This window comes from Dermatophagoides farinae, chromosome 10, assembly GCF_024713945.1.
Source record: "Dermatophagoides farinae isolate YC_2012a chromosome 10, ASM2471394v1, whole genome shotgun sequence".
Classification (NCBI taxonomy): domain Eukaryota; kingdom Metazoa; phylum Arthropoda; class Arachnida; order Sarcoptiformes; family Pyroglyphidae; genus Dermatophagoides; species Dermatophagoides farinae.
In genome coordinates this window covers 2,966,397-2,987,840 of record NC_134686.1, presented here as the reverse complement: position 1 = coordinate 2,987,840, position 21,444 = coordinate 2,966,397, and the positions used below count along the sequence as shown (strand labels likewise).

The 21,444-nt window shown below is 30.1% G+C and overlaps 1 protein-coding gene across 1 annotated transcript in view; it reads right to left on the bottom strand.

Moving 5' to 3' along the window:
• Positions 1-21,444, bottom strand: part of Ephrin (ephrin) — a 109,426-nt gene that overhangs the window by 52,590 nt on the left and 35,392 nt on the right. The window contains exon 2 of the mRNA XM_075734794.1: positions 19,859-21,137. Coding sequence (XP_075590909.1) covers positions 19,859-19,986 — 128 coding nt within the window. The 5' untranslated portion in view covers positions 19,987-21,137. The remainder of the gene's footprint in view (positions 1-19,858; positions 21,138-21,444) is intronic.

Sequence of the window (21,444 nt, the reverse complement as noted above, 5' to 3'; positions counted from 1 at the left end):
GAATCATCATCGTCATCACAGTCACTGAATTTATATGTTATCATTTTTTACACAGGCAAGCTGAAGTAGCTTTCTGAAAAATTAATTGATTGTGTTTTGGGTTGATCGTTAATTACCAATCACTACTAATCACTAGTAATCATCATCATCATTGTATTGTTATTCAGTTTTCTTCTATGAAAAATCCATTATGCTAATCACCGTTTTGTTTTTTGTTTTTTTTTTTACCAGACAAATATTGTTGTTAAACGATAATAGATTGTTGTATAGATAATTTGTTTCTGTTGTAGATATATTAATGTAATGTAATTAGCCATTTGAATATGGCGGTTATTTTTTTTTCTTGTCAATATTTGGGCGCTCATAACAACGGAAAAAAACGGATAATTTGATCCAGAAACAAAAAAAAAAATGAAAACTTTCTACGTGCCTATTGGAAAAGACACAAACAAAACTAGCAAACAAGATACATTGGTTTTGGTTGCAAATTTTTGTTGTTCTCATAGTTTCCATTCGATTAAACGCAGAAAATAAAAATCAAATCAAATGAATCCATTTCAAATTCGAATGAGGCAACAACAACAACAACAACCATGAACATTAATTTTAATTTCAAGCATAACTTGTTTTATTTTTTTTTGTGCTAACCAAAATGTTTGTGGTAAATAAATAAAGAAAAATTGAATTGAAATTGAAATTTCAATATATCGTTATTGAATAAACAGTAAGGTGTGTGTGTGTGTGTGTGACAAATTCTAAATTTATCCATCACCAGCTCCCCACATCTTAAATATTATTCTTTCTGTAGTCAAGAAACATTATGAAGAAAAAAAAACCATAATAACCATCATCACTAACGATGATGATGATGATGAGATGGTGACAGTTAATCGACTGAATATATAAATGTCGTAATAATTTTCATGGAAATGAAATAAATGATCAAGATATTCGTGCATGAAATTCTCAGCAACAACAACAAAAAAAAAAATGAAAAATAAAAATTTACAGTTCATTCTGGAACAAACAAACAAACATCGACATTCTTCATGATGATGGAAACGTCAAACAAAATTTAGATTAAGATTTACATTAAGATTTGTCTCGCTTGTTGTTGTTGTTACTTGTGACTCACATAAATAAGATCAAGTTACATACAAACAGACTTGAGACATTATACAGCATCAGCATTCAATGGATGAATGATGTTTGTTTTGAAAAATTCAAATCTTCTTCAATTCAGTGGTGATTCTCAAAAAAAAAAAAATTAAATTCAGTTCAATCACCATTTATGAGGAAAAACAGATTCGACATTTTTTTTTTTTTTTTTTTGAAAGAAATCTAAATTTGTCCACTTGTTGTGAATAGTGAAAAGTTTGTTTGTTTTGATAAGTTGCCATTTTTTTGTGTTTTTGACTTTTTTTTCATCATTGAAATTCAATGATTTAAAATTTGAAAACAATGTTATGCCCAAACGACAATTAAAAACATGATCCAAATCTTGAATGAAATGACAAACTCAAGTTTATAGAATCAACAAGCATCTTATATTGTCAAAGAGGAAAAAAAAGCAAGAAGAGTTGACAAATTCTATACCAGAATCTATGTCATTGAATATTGCTAAAAATTTCATGATGATGATGATGATGATGGCAATAAAAAGAATGAAATTCAAGACAGAAAAAAGGATGGTGAAATAAGCCAAAATCAACAATCTTTGATAGAAAAAAAAAATTTATTCTAAAAGAAATTCAATCTTTCAAACAGAAGCCAACAAAAAAAAAGTTATGAATTCAAGCCAAAAGAAATGTCATGTCATCACAGACCGCAGCAATCATAATCATAATGATGATGATGATGATAACGATAACGATGAATATTTAATTCTAAATTCAAAATATGAGAATTAAATACAAAGAAACAAGTCACACAGCAACCACCATCATCATCACATAGTCAACTTGTCGATTCTGATGTGGTTGGACCGTGTGAAACGAAATTTTATTTTTCATACATCCTGACGGTCATCATCAAGATTATCATCAGTATTTGGATGGTAACAATGTTGAAAAAAAGCATGAAATAAATGAGAAAAAAAAACACTAAGACGATGATGATTACCATATCAAAACAAAAAACAACATAGGTGACTAATGTTTTCAATTCGTATTTTTTTTCTGGTTTAATGATTCAATTATCAACATATATTCAAATTCAGATGGTCCAAAATTGATCAAAAGACCCTGGGAAAGAATGATGTTGCATAAAGTGAATTCCGGTTCGAAACGTTTTGGGTAAATGAATGAATGTTGAATAATTTTTTTTCTCAATAAAAAAGGATTGAATCATGATGACTCAGACAAACTGAACAATAGAATTGAAATGAGAAAAAAACAGAAAATTTTTTATTACATGATGCATGATTCCGTTTTGAACGTTTTTGATTTCCTTTTCCGTTTTTAGTTTTAGTTTTTTATTCAATAATATCGATACATTTGTGATGTATGTGTGTGTGTGTTGTATGAAAATTTTTGCTTCGATGAATAATAATTCTTCTTCTTAATGTATTAAAACAGAAAATGAAATTCAATTCAGAAAATAAAACTCCCTGTAGCGCGTATATGGGTATTATGGCAAACATGCACACACACACACACAAACGTATATGTAAATGTAAATGGATGTTTAATTTAAATCAAAAGACGTAGAAATAATCCAAAGACGATTTTTTTTTCTGAAAATAAATGAAAAGCCGAAGAAACCAATTTTTGATTTTTTTTCCTGAATACAGGTATATATAAAAATATCATTCATAAAAATCAAAAAAAAATTTGATAATTTATTCAAAAGTATCAATATGGTCATGTTATTAGACATGTCCAAATGTCCAAATGTCCGAACAGGAAATGATGGCCACCGATCATCATCATCATCATCATCCTTTCGTTTTGTGACCATAACAACAAACAATAACAATGGAAAACAGTAAATAATAAATCAATGAAAAATAAAATAAAACTTTTGGACCAACTCAGAACAATGATCATGATGATGATGACAAACGATTTTGTAAAGTAGATCTGAAGAATGTAGAATGGCCAAACATAATGAATTGAATTTTTCATTTTAGTGGAAAAAAAAATGGAAAAGATATTTTCGAATCACTGGAGACAAATTCAATTTTCAATGGCCAACAACAACAATAACAACAACAACAACAACAATGACAATAATGACGGGAGAAAAGATTTTTTTTTTATTTATCCGAACGGAAAAGAAAAACCAACCAAGCTCATTGTCATCAAAGTCTGAATGAAAGACACAAGTTACGGGAAAAAAAATAATAAACTGGGTCTTTCTTGTCAATTTTTTTTTGTTTTCTCAACTCAAGTACCACTTCAGTATGTTTTTTTTTACTTTTGGTTCGTGACACTATACACAAACACAGTTTGTATCGATAAATATCATTGAAGAGCTAATCAAATTGATTCAATGTTCAATAATAGACCTGGAATTTCATGGCTGGGCCCAAAAAAAAAAAAAAAAACAGGGCCAAGATTGTTGTTGATTACTATCGTTGTTGATCTAGAAATTGAATTTTTAAGTTAAAGTTAAAGTTGAATAAAAGACAAAAAAAAAACATAAGGTTTGTATATGTGAACAGCAACAATCAAACGAAAAAAAAGGGATGATAAGTGAATGACAAAGTTCCATAGTATTCAATAATAGTGCAGCACAATTCAATTCAATTTTTCTTCAATGAGAAAAAAAACACTCACTTTTTTTGTCGTCAAATAAAAAAAAAAAATAAGTCACCGTTTTCAATGGAGAGAACAATAAAATGAATCAAACAAACAAACAAAACACAAGACAGTATGAAAATCGTTTCGGGTACGCGCACATTTTGTACGTAGTAGTTCTATAGATCACAAGATATATGACATAGAAACAAACAAACAAACAACAACTGTATGCAAAAATTGATTATTTGAAATTGTCATTCTTTTCTAATACACACACACACACAGATCAAACACACTTCAGTCGATGAAATAATGGTTTCAAAGGCTTTTTCCATTTACATTTCATTCGTCATGACATTTTTTTTATATATTTTGTTATCAATCGGTTGGTTGATTGAAATTTTTCTTTGTGTGAATATATACGGTATATATGGTTCATTGGATTCGAATTGAATAACTTGAACCGAATCGATTTTTTTTTCTTCAAAGTCAATCAAAATTAAACTGTTTTTCCATCATTATTACTGAGTTGTAGACAAACAAATGGTCGAATTCATTGAAAATTGGCCTTAGGTTTCTTTTTTTTTGTATGACTTATATTTTTTCTGAAAGAAAAACAACATGAACAACAACAACAACAACAACAAAAAGGGGGTCATTTTCATTTGATCCAGATATAGAAAGAGAGATTCTGCATATGAAACCTGCACGGCATGTAACCGTTTATGGAAATATATGTTCAATTCATTCAAACATTCACATTCAGTAACGACTTTCGATTTGTTATTGTTGATCATCAATGATCACCATCATCATCTTAACTAGACTGTATGTATGTATGTATGTATGTGGCAATGTAGAACTGTCAAATTCGCACTTTTAAAAACAAAAACCAAAAAAAAAAAAAAAAAATCACAAGTGAATAGATAGATAAATAATGGACAACTAGCACACCACACAGTGGGAATTCTATCACTTCGATCGCCAAACCAAAGAAATCATTTTCCTTATTTGCAACACAATAAATAACAAAACCAGAGCATAACCATGATGGAAAAGAAATTATTTTTAAAGGTCAAAGTCGATTTACCTAACTAAAACTATTTTTTATATTTATGCCATAATACAAAATGTATTGTGGCCTAGCCTGAATTTTTTTTTTTTTTTTTGGTTTCCAACAATAACGACAAGGGATGGAAAAACGATCAAGAAGATTAAGCACATTCCTAATCGATAAAGTTTGATCTCCATGAAAAAAAATGAAGAAAAAAAAATAGACAAGGAAAAAATATAGACTTTCATACCGGGTGATCATAGACACAGACAAATACAAATCCAAAACAGTATCGTTAGTAGTAGTTGTGGTGGTGTGATCAACTGTTGACCATGGTGTATGATCATTTCATTCATACTATTCACATAAACTTGGTTAGAATCTATGGATTTATTTCTCTTAAATCTTCGGGTGTGTGTGTGTGTTATGTTTGAGCGAGAATAGTGAAAGAACAAAGGTGAAATGCCATTCTGTTGATCAGATCATTGGCTAATTTCGCTTTCCACATAAACACCGAGATACTGAAGACACGTTTCGATTCATAAAAAAAACATCTAAAAATGCAAAGATATATACAGTGGATTAAACAACCAATCAACCAACCAACCAACAAAAAAAAAAACAATGAATGATGAAAATCAAGAAAAATGTTTGGTCAAAAGAATAAAAGCCGACCAGAAAGATATAGAAATGAGAGAACCAAAGAGAGACTTAATTATTCGGTTCGGTATGATAAAATAATGGTCATCCATAGTTCTGTTATAAAGTGTGTGTGTGTGTGTTTGGCGGCAATCATTATGAACAACAACAACAACAACAAAAAACAACCATCATCATCAAGCAAGAAAGAAAGGCGACCACCACATATTCGACAAGATTTGACCTTTCACACCTCTCTCTCTCTTTATAGCTATCTATCTATCAGTATTTATATATGTCTGTTTTGCACGACGACGTGTTATTTTTCGGCAATTCAAAAACAAGACAAAGAACAAATGCTATGAGGATGCAATGATTGAGATTGACAATGTCTTTGAATGAATAAACCGTCTACGCCCATAATATAATAGAATGTAAGAAGAAAAAAGAAAAAACAACGCCTTACCCACCGACATTAATAACATATATATATTTGACTAATGAACAACCAAAATAATAATAATAAGCCAAAAATTTGACCATTACAATATTAATAACAAAGCGGGACTATCATCAATGTTAAGACAGAAACGTACGTGTACCACAAAAAGTGTAGTACGTGTCCATATCCATGACATGTTGCTGCCTGCTCCAAGGTCTGGTGTAGCCGTCAATAATTTAGCACAAATTAAATAAAAGCATAAAACCTAAACGGCTCACATCGACAATGAAGTTAGTTTTTCATATAAGCCATGAATAACACACAAACAACATGCTTTTATTACGGTGGCTAGTGTTGTATACGTTTTTCTTCATTTTTCTTCATTTTTTTTCTGGTCATTTTTCTCCACGAAAATACCAAAATGATTGTGAATAAAGAAAAAAAGAATGAAACCTATGAAACCCACCTATTCAAAAAAAAGCAAGGTCAAAGGTGAAAAGCATGATTGGCCTCTACCTGAACAAAGGTTGAATGAAAAAAAAACAACAACATATTTTCACGAAGATTCATTCATAGCTCAATGTAATGTAATGTATTTAGGACAAAGTCCTTTCAGAAAAAAAAAGAAAAATTCTAATCTTTCAAAAGAAAAAAATTTTACGGGAATTGATCATCATCATCATCATGATGGACATAAGAAGAAAACGCACACAACCCAATGTATAATCGACACACACATATGATGTGTATGTGTGTGTGAACACAATCAAATTAGGTGGCCAAATAAATTTGATGATGATGATGATCATCATCCAATTGGTCGGCTGTATATGTTTGTAATGATCATAAGCAATATCAATTTTTTTTTTCGTTTGTTTCAAAATTCATACCGGACACACAACTAATCTAATAACTTAATTACTTTCACAAAATTCAATGACTTAATTCATTTTTTTTCTGTTCAACCCGACTGATGTTCATCCGGATATCGAACGAACAAAAAAAAGCGGCAAAAAAAAGAAAGCCAGAATTCAAAGAAGAAGAAAAAAAAACAGATCAAATTTTTGATGAGTGGTCAAAATCAAAAAGTCTTCATTGTTTTTCTATTTTCATATATGGTCAAGCGACTGAAAATATTTAGAGAACAACAAAAAAAAAAATTCTTGAAAAGGAAATGGATAGAAAACATGTGCAAACACTGAATGTGTGTATGATGTGATGGCCAGACATTTATTTTATTTTTGCTTCAAATTCAAATTCAAACACACAAACACAAACACAAACAACAACGAAATGTTATTGTTGTTTTTTTTTCTCTAATAATAATCGTCAAGAATTGTTTCAAAAAAAAAAAAAAAAAAAAACAGAGAGAGTTCTGATCAATTTTTTTTTTATTTCAGTGCTAAAAGCAATGCAATAACAATAAAAAAAAAACAACAAAGAAAATGACTGAAAATTCATCACCGACAAAACAACCAGAAAAAAAGGATGATGGTGGTTGGTGGTCAAAATCTCAGACACATTGTAAACATCACAACGAAACAAAACAAAAAAAAAATCCCAAATAAATGTGCTAAAAGGAATTGACCGGAGGTCAAAAGTTTCTTGTTTGATTTTAATTTTCCAACATGAAAAGAAAAATTGTTCCCAACAAAATCGTGATTCAAATGAGAAAAAGTTTATAGGAAATTTCCAAAATGCAATGTACATAAATCATGACCACCTCCACGACTATGATGAATATGAAAATATATCATCAAAATGATGATGATGATGATGGAATACGAAATACGATTCTTTCATTTATAATAAACGAAAGCAATTTATTACACAACAAAAAAAAATAAATAGGCCAAAAAAAGTGATTCATGATTCAAAATAATAAATAAACTACTTATATGCTACTGATGATGATGATGAAATGATCAACCAATTTAACTAGATCAAAATCTAAAAAATGTTGAAAAACTTGACAATGAAATCTTGTAAACAAAAGCAAAATTAAAAAGAAAAGTTTAAATTCACAGACAAACCAGATACCAAATAAATCCATAGGTAGTCGACTAATAGTGATTATAATCATTATATATAGCAAAGCAATCACAAAAAAAAATAAACTGACTGACTGACTAACTGACAAAGAGAAAATGATCGAATCAATTATTATATGTGTATATGTGTGGATGGGGAAAAAAAATTCACGAATTGATGGCTGTGGTTTTACCTTCACTGGAATGGCCAAAAAAAAAAAAAAAAAAAACTAACGAACGATCAATCAAAATGGCACCCAAAGACGAAGAAGAAGAAGAAAAAAAAACGAAACATTAATAAGTTAAATGGATCTAATTAACTATCTATCTCCATCTCCATTGATATTCGTGGATTGACAAATAACTAATTGGGTAGAGATGGCGAAATATTTTTTTTTTTTTTTAAAGAACCACACGAATCTTTCACAAATATTAATGGTCACGAGATTGGTGGTTCAAACAAACGAAACATTCACCTGCCAAACTTTTTGTTGTTGTTGTTGTTGTTGTATCAAATGAAATGAATTTTTTCATTTCATTTCAGTAAATTGCCTTATTTTACAAAAAAAATTTTTGTGTTTTACAGAAGCGAAACGAAATGAAATTCAAAATGTGTGTATAGATCATCATCATCATCATCATCAATTTTCACGCCTATACTGCCAAACATCTGGTGTGGTGGTCAGTCAGTCTATATAGGAATAGAAAACAGGAAACTCATCATCATCATCATCATCATTAGCAATTTCAATTATAAAATGTCTATTAATTATTGTTACACATCACAATAAATAGGATGGCCAATGGCCAAATAAAATGAAATGTGAAAAGTTGGTAAAAAAAAAACATCGTGGTCCATTTTATATATTTGATTTGTTTCTAAAAAAAAACGAATAGCCAAACAATCAAACTCATTTTTTTTCTAGACAATAATCCATTTCGGTAATTTATTTGAAACAAACAAACAAACAAAAAAATCGTGTATAAAAAATAGTCATACATCAAGTGTTTGTATAAATTGGATTTCTCCTCATGACTACGATGATGATGATGATGGCTTTCTGTGATGTTTCTGTATTGTTTTCATCATCATCATGAATTCATTAACGACGAATGAAGACCAGATGACCGACCGGTTGATGATGATCTGTAAATAAATTGAAAAACACTGGTTTTTTTGTTGCTGTTGTTGTTGTTATTTTTATAGTTTTGAAAAAAAAACAAATTAATTTGCAAATGAATAAATTGTAACTTAAATAATAACCCTTTGTATGTGTGCGTGTGTGGTGTAAAAAAAAATAAAATAAACCAATGAGGATCACTACAAATAATTCATTCATTGCGACAATTAAATGGCGCCAACATTCGAACAAAAAACAACAACAACAAAAAATAATCAAACAAACAGGTAGAGTAATAATAAAAGCTCAACGCAAACAAACAAGAATTATTGAACGATTCATCATGATGATGAAAAAGTAAAGAAAAAACAAATAAAAATTAAAATTAAAATTCCAAACCATAATACAACGAAAATGTAGTCGAAATTGCATCAATCGGTTTGTTTCATGAATTCAAAAAAAAAAAATAAAAATAACCAAAACAGGAAAATCAATCAGTCAATCAACTTTGCCTTCCATCACGCAAACATATAAACATCAATTTGGGTGATCAATACGGATATTTTTTTTGCTGAACATTTTTTTTTTTTTTGGGAATATAAAAAATGGGTAGTCAACGAGACACGGTGTGTGTGTGTGTTTGTGATTTGCTACTATCAAAAAAAAAACATTTCATACTCGACACATACACACACACAAATTTCAAATGTCTTTAGCTGCTATTAATAAACATTTTCAAGAAGAAGAAAAAAAAAAGAAAACAAATTCCAATGGGGATGTCGTCCACATCATCATCATCAATGTTAATCATTTTAAAAAGTGAAAAAAAAACAAAAAAAAGCCATATTCGTCTGGTTTCTTAAACTTGTCATCAATTCAAATAAATTTATGGCCACCGATGATGTTGATGATTATGGGATTACGAACAAAAAAATAAATGATTTTTTTCCATTTAAATTACTAAACTAAAAATGAATGAATTTTTTGGATGATAAATTTTTTTTCAATGTCCACATTATCATCATCATCATCATCATCTCAAATAATGGATCCACAGAATTTATGGATTATCCATATGCTGAACTCAAATTACAATGTTTCAATAATGATGATGATGATGATGATGATGATGGCCAGTAAGAAAATAATGGCCAATAATTTAATTGAATAAACAAACATAACAGAACAGAACAGAACAGTGGACAATGTGTGCACTTGCCATAATTGACAAAAAGAAAAAATAAAATAAATAAATTATCGATAATACAATACATATATAGCTGGATTTATTATCAGCCGGGCTTGTATGACATCTTTATTGTCAATAACCGTATCCGTTATAAATACGGATCGAGGATCGGATTACAACCAAATGGATTCATTCGGGCAGTAATTTGATTCTTTTATGTGGACAATTTATATAGGAACCAAACAACGACGGAAATATGATCCTATTCAAACAAGCACAAACACACACGCACACACACACACAATAAATGTATGTATGTGTAACAAGTTGACAGAATTTTGGTTTCATTTTTTTTTATTCAAAGAAACAAAAAAAAAACAAAATTAAAAATTGCAAATAATCTAGTAGTAACTGAATAATAAGATCATCATCCTACGGATGAAAGATCATCCAAATCGCCGGGGCTAATCCAATCTTGAAAATTTTATTTTTGTATCAATAGAAACATCATTTACAAACTAATCAGACCAATCGTATGGTTTAATACTGATTAATAGTCATCACCAACATAGAAATAGCACGTACTACTACAGACTAAATAATGAAAAATCAGCAGGGAAATGCGAAAAACTAACGATGATCAAGTTGCTGTATTCTGTTCAACAATTGAACAATCATCATCATTAAATGAATGGAACGTTTATACAGACACACGCATAGTACTACATTGTATTGTATAAATTAAAATCAAAGGATCTTTAAACAGAATGGAGAAGCAGCAACGTTGTTTCATGTTAATTGACAATGATGAGAGAAATCAATCAAATGAAAAAAAAATGTGCACCATTGTTGTCTGTGAATGGATCGATGGACACAATCAGTGGCTTCATCGATTAGATAATTACTATGGTTGTGCTTTACGCATCAATTCAGTTTTTCTCCCCATGAAAAAATGGGTGCATTTTAGCGTATAAAAACCGATTTGTATGCGAATCATCATCACCATTATTATTATCATTTGGTCAACAAACTATGTCATCACAATTGTTCCCAATATGTTGGGGAGGAGTTGTTGTTGATCAAGGACAAAAAAAAAGTTGAGCAACATTCACATTGACGGTAAATCAATGTCAATGTGTATTGTTTATGTGAAATGGGAATCTTTTGGATGGATAAAACTATGGACCAACACACACAACAAAACGAGATCAGATCAGTTGAAAACTAAACAAAATGGACCAAAGCTAAAGTGAATAAATGATTTTCTAGGTTCGTTATGAATTTTTTTTTTCAACAACAACAGACAATTGTCAAAACAAAATATAAATAGAAAAACACTATTATGCGGTATGACGACAATGATCGAATTGTGAAACAAAATCGATCAATTCGACAATCATTAAACAGGTAGGTAGGGTAGCACAATCTCCACACAATAGGAAAGTCTGCCATTCATTCATTCATTATCATATTCATTTTTTTTCTCATCACTGACAATAGGACAACACACACAAAAACATTAATATTCAAAGCTGCAAGATGAATATATCCACTGAATGAATATTTTCATTATTTTTATGAATATGAATGAATCAATGATGAATGTGTATCATCATCATCATGATCATGATCATCAAATATAAATAAAGAAAAAAGCCGACAAACTTCAACTTCGAACAACAACAACAACAACATATGGACCGGATAGCATTAAAAAAAATAAATAGAAATAAAATAAAGAAATTCACCACATTCAAAACATCGAATACATTCCATTAGCTTATACGTATATATGCTAATTTAATTTATTCAATTTATACTGGACAAAACAAGCAAACCGACAAAAATATCAAGGGACCGAATATTACCGCCAGACTTTATGGAAGAAAATTTTTGAAATAAAAAATACAGACTACGGATTCTTGATATTCTTCGTTGATCATTCTTTTTTTTTAAAAAAAAACGCCAAATCACCATTGATCATAATTGGGGGAAAAAAAATCTTCATATTTTTTTTTTTGAATGCCGAAAAATTTATGGCCACGTTGTGTATTTAAAAAAAATTCAATTTTTATTCAATTCTAAATCCAAAAATACAAAACACAAATCATCATCAGAATCAGTGCGAGAATGAATGAATTTTACATATATACCTTAGCTAAATGCTGACCAATGGATATAGACATTACAAGTGATGAAAATCTTAAAATCTAATCCTAGACCTTCAATGTCATCGTCGTCATAGTTTGAATTGAATTCATTCAAAATGGTCATAAAAAATAATTTTACAAGACAAAAAAAAAAAAAATAAAGTGATGATGATGAACAGCCACCAAATAGTACCCTATTCATTCGTCTATATATCTATCCCATCCATCTATTCATCACCATCATCATCATCATTTATATTATGATAGAAATAGAAAAGATGCGCTATTCATTAGTATGAAAGAAATTGTGATAATAATAATAATAAAAAAAAAAAATGACGAACCTTTCAAAATTGGCAATATAATGTATGATGAGGATGGTAATGAAAATTAAGAAACAGAAAAAAATAAAAACAGGTCTTCTGGAATACAATCAACATACAGTTGACGATGTAGCAAGTTTTTTTTGTTTTCAAAGTCTTTTTATTTTAATTCTTTTCACCCATCATCATCATCATCATCATCATCATCATCATCATCATCATCATGATCGTCATCATCATTCGGTCAATAAGACAGAGGACGACAAAAAAACCGACCAATCAACTGACCAAATGGGCAAGGTGAGAAATCCATATCAATGTTGTTGGATGTGGATCAAACCTTCAATACAACAAAACAGATGGATTGTTTGCTAGCTGAATGCTGAATCATTATTATATTCATTACCATCATCATTATCCTGAGACAATTCTTCAACTATTGCTGTTTTTCATTGTCGAGATTCATTTGATTTTGGTCATCAAATATATATGGACAAAACAACATGCAAAAAAAACATCATTAGTTTAATCAAATTAGAATGACCATTTGGCTATTACAAGGAAATCTGAGAGAGAGAGAGAAAGAAATGCTATTAGAAAAACGACAAATCAAATTATTCCCTTCATCCAGTCATCTAAACCAAACTTGACTTGATGATGATTTTCATTCCGCAAAATGATATGACCATGAATGTTACATGTCTTTCTATCTGTTTCTATTCGTTGTCCAGGTAATTCATGGATAGACAATTCAGATTGATATGGTTGGTCACAGCTTTTTATTTTGACCCATCATCATCATCATCATCATCCATTCATGATGAAAAACTTTTTGCATCTTTTCCTTTCTTCTGTGTTATTATCCACTAACCAATTTTTATGTATGAAGAACATTTGGCAATTAAAAAAGATTAGTAACAACAACAACAACAACAAGAATGTTGGACAAAAAACCGAAAACCGTTCATTATCAAAATACAAGGAAGCCGGTACAACGACACACACACACATACCCATCATTGTTGTAATTTGATGATGTTTGAAAAGAAAGAAATCGTGACAAATTATTCGAAACGGATCACAATCATTCATTCATTCCTTGATTGTTATTGTCATAATCAATGGATTTACAATAATCAAATCGATTCTGATAAAAATGTTTTCATCGCAAAACAATACTGAAGAATATTTATTGATAAATCGAAATACACATCGATAATAAACATGAACGACAATTTGTTCTGCCAATCAATATCAACATTGGATACATAAGAAAAAACAATTGTCGTATGAATTGATCGATTGAATACAATCGATCATATAACTACATAGTAATCTGTCATACATTGATAATAATTCTACCTAAATGATCTTATTCAACGATCATGATGATGATGATGATGATGATGAAACAGAAAATTTTGTTCAAAACACATCTGCTCATTGTCAAGTATATATAGAAATTGCCATTGGCTAAAAGTAGAAAAACTGCCATTCGTAAATTTGATCGGATCCGATCGGATGGTAAGAAAGGTACAAGCAGCAGCAGCAGCAGTAAGCTATGAAACTTTTTTTTTCAGAAAAAAAAATTTATACTCCCGAACTACACCAACATCATGAGGCTGATATTATGATTGATGTGCATATGAGAGGTGACGTTGAGATTGACCCTATGCTGATGTATTACTACACACACACCACATTATCATTTTATCATTCGTTCGTTGAATCATTTCGTCTTAATCACCAAGGAATATTTTTAAATCGATCATTTTCTATGAATGAATGAATGAATCGCTACATATCTCATATTCAACATCATAAGATGATGATGATGAACATCACCATCATGCAATGTGACAAGTGTGTGTGTGTGTGTGTGTTGCATTTGGATTGTGATTGAAGCATTACACAGCAGCAGCATTCATTTAAATGGTGGACACTATTGACGCCTACGTCTATCGATGATAATGTCGAAAATGTTTTGCAAAAAAAAAAAAAAAAAACTAAACCAAACCAGCAAAAGTTCTAATTAAAATATAAATTTTTTTTTCGAGTCGAGTCAATCAAACTGAAATTTTTTTTTCTTCCAGGAAGAAATTGCATTTGTTTGATAGATAGATAGATAGATATGTTCACATTCAAGCAGTAAAGTAAATCTAGTGGAGAAAAATGTCAATAATCAATCAACATACAATAAGGAGTGGAATGATAACTGGAACGACGAAACAACGAAAAAAAAAAATCAAAGATAAAGTTTGATTCCTTTCAAATTTGATGGTTATGGTCAGCTATTTGAAAATGAATGATCATGATGATAATGAGAAACGACAAGATTATTATGTGTACAGATTCAATGAAATTATTAAGGTATTATAAATACAAACTAATTGCATTAAAAAAAAGGTGGCCAATTTCAGTTAAGAAATTGGATTGGTCATAACACACCAGAAGACAGACGCCATTATTATGATCAACAATCAACAGAGAAAAACATTTAACAAAAACGGAACAACGAATTTCGTGACCAGTAAAAAAAAAACGTTGACATGAACGATTTGTGATTTTTGACCGGAATCAATGTAATGTCCAAGTTAATTTCTACAACATTTTCCATCATTTGGGTAAGACAATTTTCCACACACACACACACAGACACAATGGATTGACCAATCAATAAAATGCGTGCATGTGGTTGGAAAATGTATTACTCAAACTATGGCATCCTACGACTTTTTGATGGCCATCATCATCATCATCATCATCGATGGTCATGGCCGGTTTAAGACATTCATCCATTCATTTGATTGAATGGATGGTCATCATTCATTCGGATGATGATCATTATTGTGTATGCCATACAGAAGCATAAAAAAAAATTCCGATTTATAATACAATATATAACAGAAGGACAGAAGTTTGGTCACAATGTGTACAGATAACACACCAATAGCAACAAATGCATCTGCTACTGCACGAAGTTTGTGCGTGTTATACGATAATGTATGTATCCATTATTTATTGTTGTATATTATAAATATGGCCATCAGGTAGTAAGCTACATAATAATGGTAACGGCCATTTATTCATTATATGGAATTTGGAAATTTTCATACTTTTTTTTCGTTCATGAATGACAATAACAATGACAATACAAGTACAGAAAATGTGAAAAGCTTATCTTGACACAAGCAAAACAAAAAATGATGATGATGAAGATGATGCTAAAAAACTGAGCGTATTCAAAGAGTCGTACCTGTATACAAGTCGGTAATTAGACAGGCAGCCATATCATTGAAAATGGTATCATCCATGATTGCCGCCAGAAGTATATCAAAAGTTTTAAGTGAAAAAAAAAAATAAGAAGGAAATACCAATTCTCATTTCGTTTTCAAAGTTGAAACTTTTTTCCTTCTCCACACCAGATCATCAACATCTTGGCAAATGAACCGGGGGCAAAACGACGGCAAAGAATCTTGAGGCCAAGAGGAAAAAAAACTAATTAGCAGATATATTCGTAAAGTGAAAAAAAAGAGAAGAGATCCCCTATTAATTATTCGAAATAAACTTTGCTTCGAATCGGCTTTTTTTCTTTTGAACTTGTTTTTTTTTTGCTTCAACATTCGAAAACAAAACAAAACCAAAAAAAAAATCATACAACAGACAAATGATGAAGGAAAACGATGACAAACTTGAAAAAGTGAACAGATAACAGACAAGATGATGAAACAAGATGAATGAATAAATAAGATTTACATGGGTCCCAGAAATATTTAGATTATATTTCTAGGTCGATAACATATCATCCAGAACCTAAAAAGCATCGACATTCAATTCATTGTTGCTGTGAATCGAATTTGATCAATCATCATCGTTGTTGAATGTTATCGAATCAAATTAAAGGCAACGAGAAACAACATTTTGACCACAGGCTCAGGCCATACCACAACAATAACAATAATTACGGTGATGATACCCCATGTGATGTAATAATATAATGATATTCATTTATGATTACAATGAATACCAGATGGGAACCAAAAAAAACACAAAGAAATTCAAAACACAATGAAAAGAAAATAGAAAGACAAGACAAGACTATGGTAACGGTTAATGTTCATCATGGGCCATGTCAAACATCCATACACACAATTTTATTTCGACAACATATTATCATCATGATAATGATAATTCTTGACAAAGAAAAAAAAGAAACGGTTTACAATAAACAGAAATAAATAACCATCAAGCAGTAGTGTATGAACAAATACAATCTGATATTATCGGTTGGATTTTTAGATGAGAATCATGGAAAAAAAATTTAAAAGAAAAAAAAAAGAAATTCTCATAGCACTATAGAAACCTGAAACATAATCAATATATGTATGTATATGTTTGGCTGTATATAATCATTATATAAGAATTGAATGTGTCTTTTCACTTGTTGCTAAAATAAAATAAAAAAAAATTATCGCTAGTTTCAAAAAATCCTCATCATCATCATAATATTTTCAAATGAGCGAATCAGTGCTAGAAACAAAAACGGAAAAAAACAACAGCTTTTAAAATCCGATTTTTTTTTCATTTAATAGATACCATGTTTTGACCAATAAGGATATTATTATCACTATTATCATCATCATCATCATCATCAGCAAAATTAAAACGATAATAATAACCATATAGCGTTATTTCTTTTTTTTCTGATATTATGAAAAAAGCTAATAATAATAATAATAATCGGATCACACTTTGATGATGGATTATGATGATTATGAATGATTATTATTAAAGAAGATCATTGAATTGATTAAGTGTTATTCAGAAAGTAAAGGGGAAAAAAAACGTTTTCCATACCAAATACACAAATGAGAAAAAGAATTGAAAGCCAACAACAACAACAACAACGACGACAAGACGTGTGAGAAAAAGGTAAGGCCAACAACAACAACAACAAAAAGAAAAAAAACTGGTCGCGATCATCTTTTTCGACTTCGATAGAATGATGGATGCACACACATCTTGTTGGCCACTATGGAACCGGCTTATGTGGTCAACTATTGAGCATTGCTTTCTGTATGCCCATTTTTTTTCGTTCATCGTTGTTATAATCTTGTTCACCGTCTTTATTCTCTTTTTTTTAGATTCGGACACCTTTCACCATTATTGAAACCTTTTTTCTTTTCTTTTCTTTTCTTTCACTCATCTTCATTCATTCATCCATTACTACCTGTCGAATGGTCGAATAATAATTATTGATCATCATCTTTGAACTGAATTGATGCGGAATGAATGTATGTGAAATGGCGAGAAAAAAAAAATGTTCAAACCCAAACAACACACAACCATCACATCAGCATCATCATCAGAAGTGATATTTTGACCTTGGTTAATTTCATTCCATTCAGTTTCATTATTTTGTGGCCAATGAACCATTACAAAGATAGTCATTTTATACAGAAAAAAAATTTGAATCCAACACTACATCATCATCATCATACAATACAGACCATTAATGCATGCTGCATAAATTGACTTTGAAATTTTAAGAAGAATAAATTTCAAATAACTGGATCATATTGTTGTTGCTGCAAATACGATTCACAGGTGTGTGTGTGTATATGATTGTGTTTATGAGAAACAATTTGATCCATAAGCTACACATTGTTGCACTATTCAACATATACATCCACGTGGCTGAATGCATGCATGTTGACCTAATCGTCGACATCGAACATGGTATTTTTAGATTATTTTTTTTTTGTAATGTAAAGAGGAAAAATAAAACAAAACGATTTCATTGATTGATCTGTCAAGAAAAAAAAAAAGAAAATGCATCATATTCACTTTGATTCTCAAGACAACAACAACAACAATGTTTGACATGTTGATGTGCAGTACCACAAATGAATGACTTACATACACAACTGACAAACAATGACAGTTGAATCATCCAAAATGATTCTTGATTCAAAAAGGTACTTGAGCTAAATATATAATGAAACCAGTAACAAGATGCAGAAAGATAAAAAATAAAAAAATAATAATAAGTAGATCAATGATCAATGATTCAAGTATCATCATTGTCAAGAAAAAAAAAGTAGGTATCCCATCTACTCATACTTGCTACTAGTTTTTATTAATTCACATCATCATCATCATCATATCGTCGTGTGATGCCAAAAAAAAACCATTCTACTGAAAAAAATTTTGAACCACAATCGATGATGATCACCACTTGACTTTATCAAACCTGGATGCAATGAATAATAATAATAAATAAAATTCATAATGAAAATAGCAGATATGAATACATGATTACTATGCTGTGCATGCAGCACACATCCATCCATTAGATTAGATTAGATTAGGATTTGATTTTTTTTTTTTTTGAAAATGTAATCATACAATCACAATAATAATTTTGGGCGATAAAATACCATTACTATTCATTCTCATTCATGAATAATATTTTGTATTGTTCGGCATTGATCCAACAAAAAAAAACTCTAGTGTTAAACTACATCCATTCACATCGTTTTCATCATCATCAAAATGCGAATTTTGTGGTTATTTTAAATTGGTAAAAGATAAAAATAACCCTAAAATCTATACAATACGGTCTTATTGTATTTGGCAGACCAAGCATCACCACATATGATGATGTTGAAAAAAAAACATATCTTACACATATTGTGATTCGCTATTCAAATGAATAGAGATTTAAATTCAAGAAAAAAAAATGAAATGGTAAATAGTGACAAAAACTTTCCAATAATATTTATATTTATATATTCAGATGGATTTATTTTTGAACTACATCATCATTCATTCATTATTGGTTACAATCAAATGAACTCAATAAAAAAATGATGATGACAATACATGTATGGAGTTGGAAAAAAATGAAATGAAATAAAATAAAATAAAATAAAATAAAATGGCCTGTCATTTTCTATACTCATTCACTATTCACCATCATCATCATATGTGATTTGGTTCTCAGACCAAATGTATAGCAATGATAAGCAACAACGAAAAAAAAAATCCTCAAAAGTGATAGAAAAGTCATCAAGATAAATTGATGAATTCAATAACACTTTGTGGACTGAAAAAGGAGAAAGAAAGAAAGAAAGAAAGCAAAAAAGAAAATGAATAAAAATTTACATTGGATTCGTCGAATTCCAATAAATATCTGGCAGCCTGGCTGACATGACCTCGAAGATCGATGTGATAAGCGATGTGTAGAATAGAAGTGAAAAGGTTAAAGGTGTTGTTGCCAGATATTTACTCATTTTGGCTATTTATTCGGGGATTTTGTTGTTGATAGCAACGATTATTATATTGTGGTGGACAGTGAGGTATGATGGTGATTGATAACAATTATCAGATCAGATGCGATGAGATTATTTATTTCGAAATTGATTGGTTGCTTGGCTGGACAGGCTGAATTGTTGTTGAAATTCAAAAAAAAAGAAACAAAACGGATGCTTTGATATTGATCAAGGTAGAACAAACACACACACATACACACGAACAAACATTGAAAAATTATCACCAAAAATTGAAAAAACCCTGTTTGACAAATTGTTGCATATATAACGGTCACCCTGTGCTGGTCTTACACAACCAACACTTGATAATGGGCAGCAGTAGAGAAGAAAAAACAATTCGACTCACACCCATACACACCACAAGAAAAAATCAACATCATGCACAATAAATTAAATAAATAAATATTGTCTTCAGATCAATAATCAATGATTGTCATGTTATTATTTTGAATCGATCATTATCAATGGAAAAGATAATAACAATGTCCAAACATAAAAAAAATGTCAGGACATTTTATCCAAACAACAACAGCGATTGAAGTTCACGGTGATTATCATTAGGACTGTTGTCACACGGAAGTAGCCACAAAATAATTTACAGGCAAATATCACCTGATTTCAGGCCATGGCTAAACACACAAACACACACACAAAAAAAATCATTAGTGCTAGTAATAATCATTGCAATTAAACAAACACTATTTGACCGGAAGGAATCGAAATAAATTGAGAAAATCGAAATAAATTGAGAATTGGCTTGTTGGTCGTTGGCTTGTAAATGAATTTGTTGCAGTTTGATATTAAACACGAAAAAAAAAACAAAATTTCTGTATCAACGAGAGACAAATATGCATCCACTACGGAGATTGAACACTGAATGAAAAGTTTGGCGGGCTATTCATCGAAACACTGATCATGGTAGTTGAAAAACCACTACCACCACCAATATCATGACGTGGGCGACAATAGCAAGAAGCATGACTGAAACACACAAATCATGATTTCCCCTTTTTTATGTAGTAGTAGCATAGCACGAACATTGTTCATTTCATTTTGTTTCATCTTGCCGAAGGAGAGTCCATTTGAGGATGTCGGTTTTTTCTTTGTGTTTTCTTAATTAAAAAAAAAAAAAAGAAAAATATAACAGGTTCCGGTAGAACCAGCAAGATTGTATTGTACGTGGTCCAAACATTCAAAAAGATTTAAATATTGCTAAATTATTGTTTTATGATTTTACCTTAAAATAAATGAACACATCCATACATTCAAATTTATGATTGATTTGAATGAAAATTTTTAAATGCTGCCATCTACAGTGAAATTTCATCATGATTACCTGAAATGATAGACTTCTACTTTCATAATAATCAAAATTATTATTATCATCGATGATGATGATGACATTTTCCGTGTTCATTA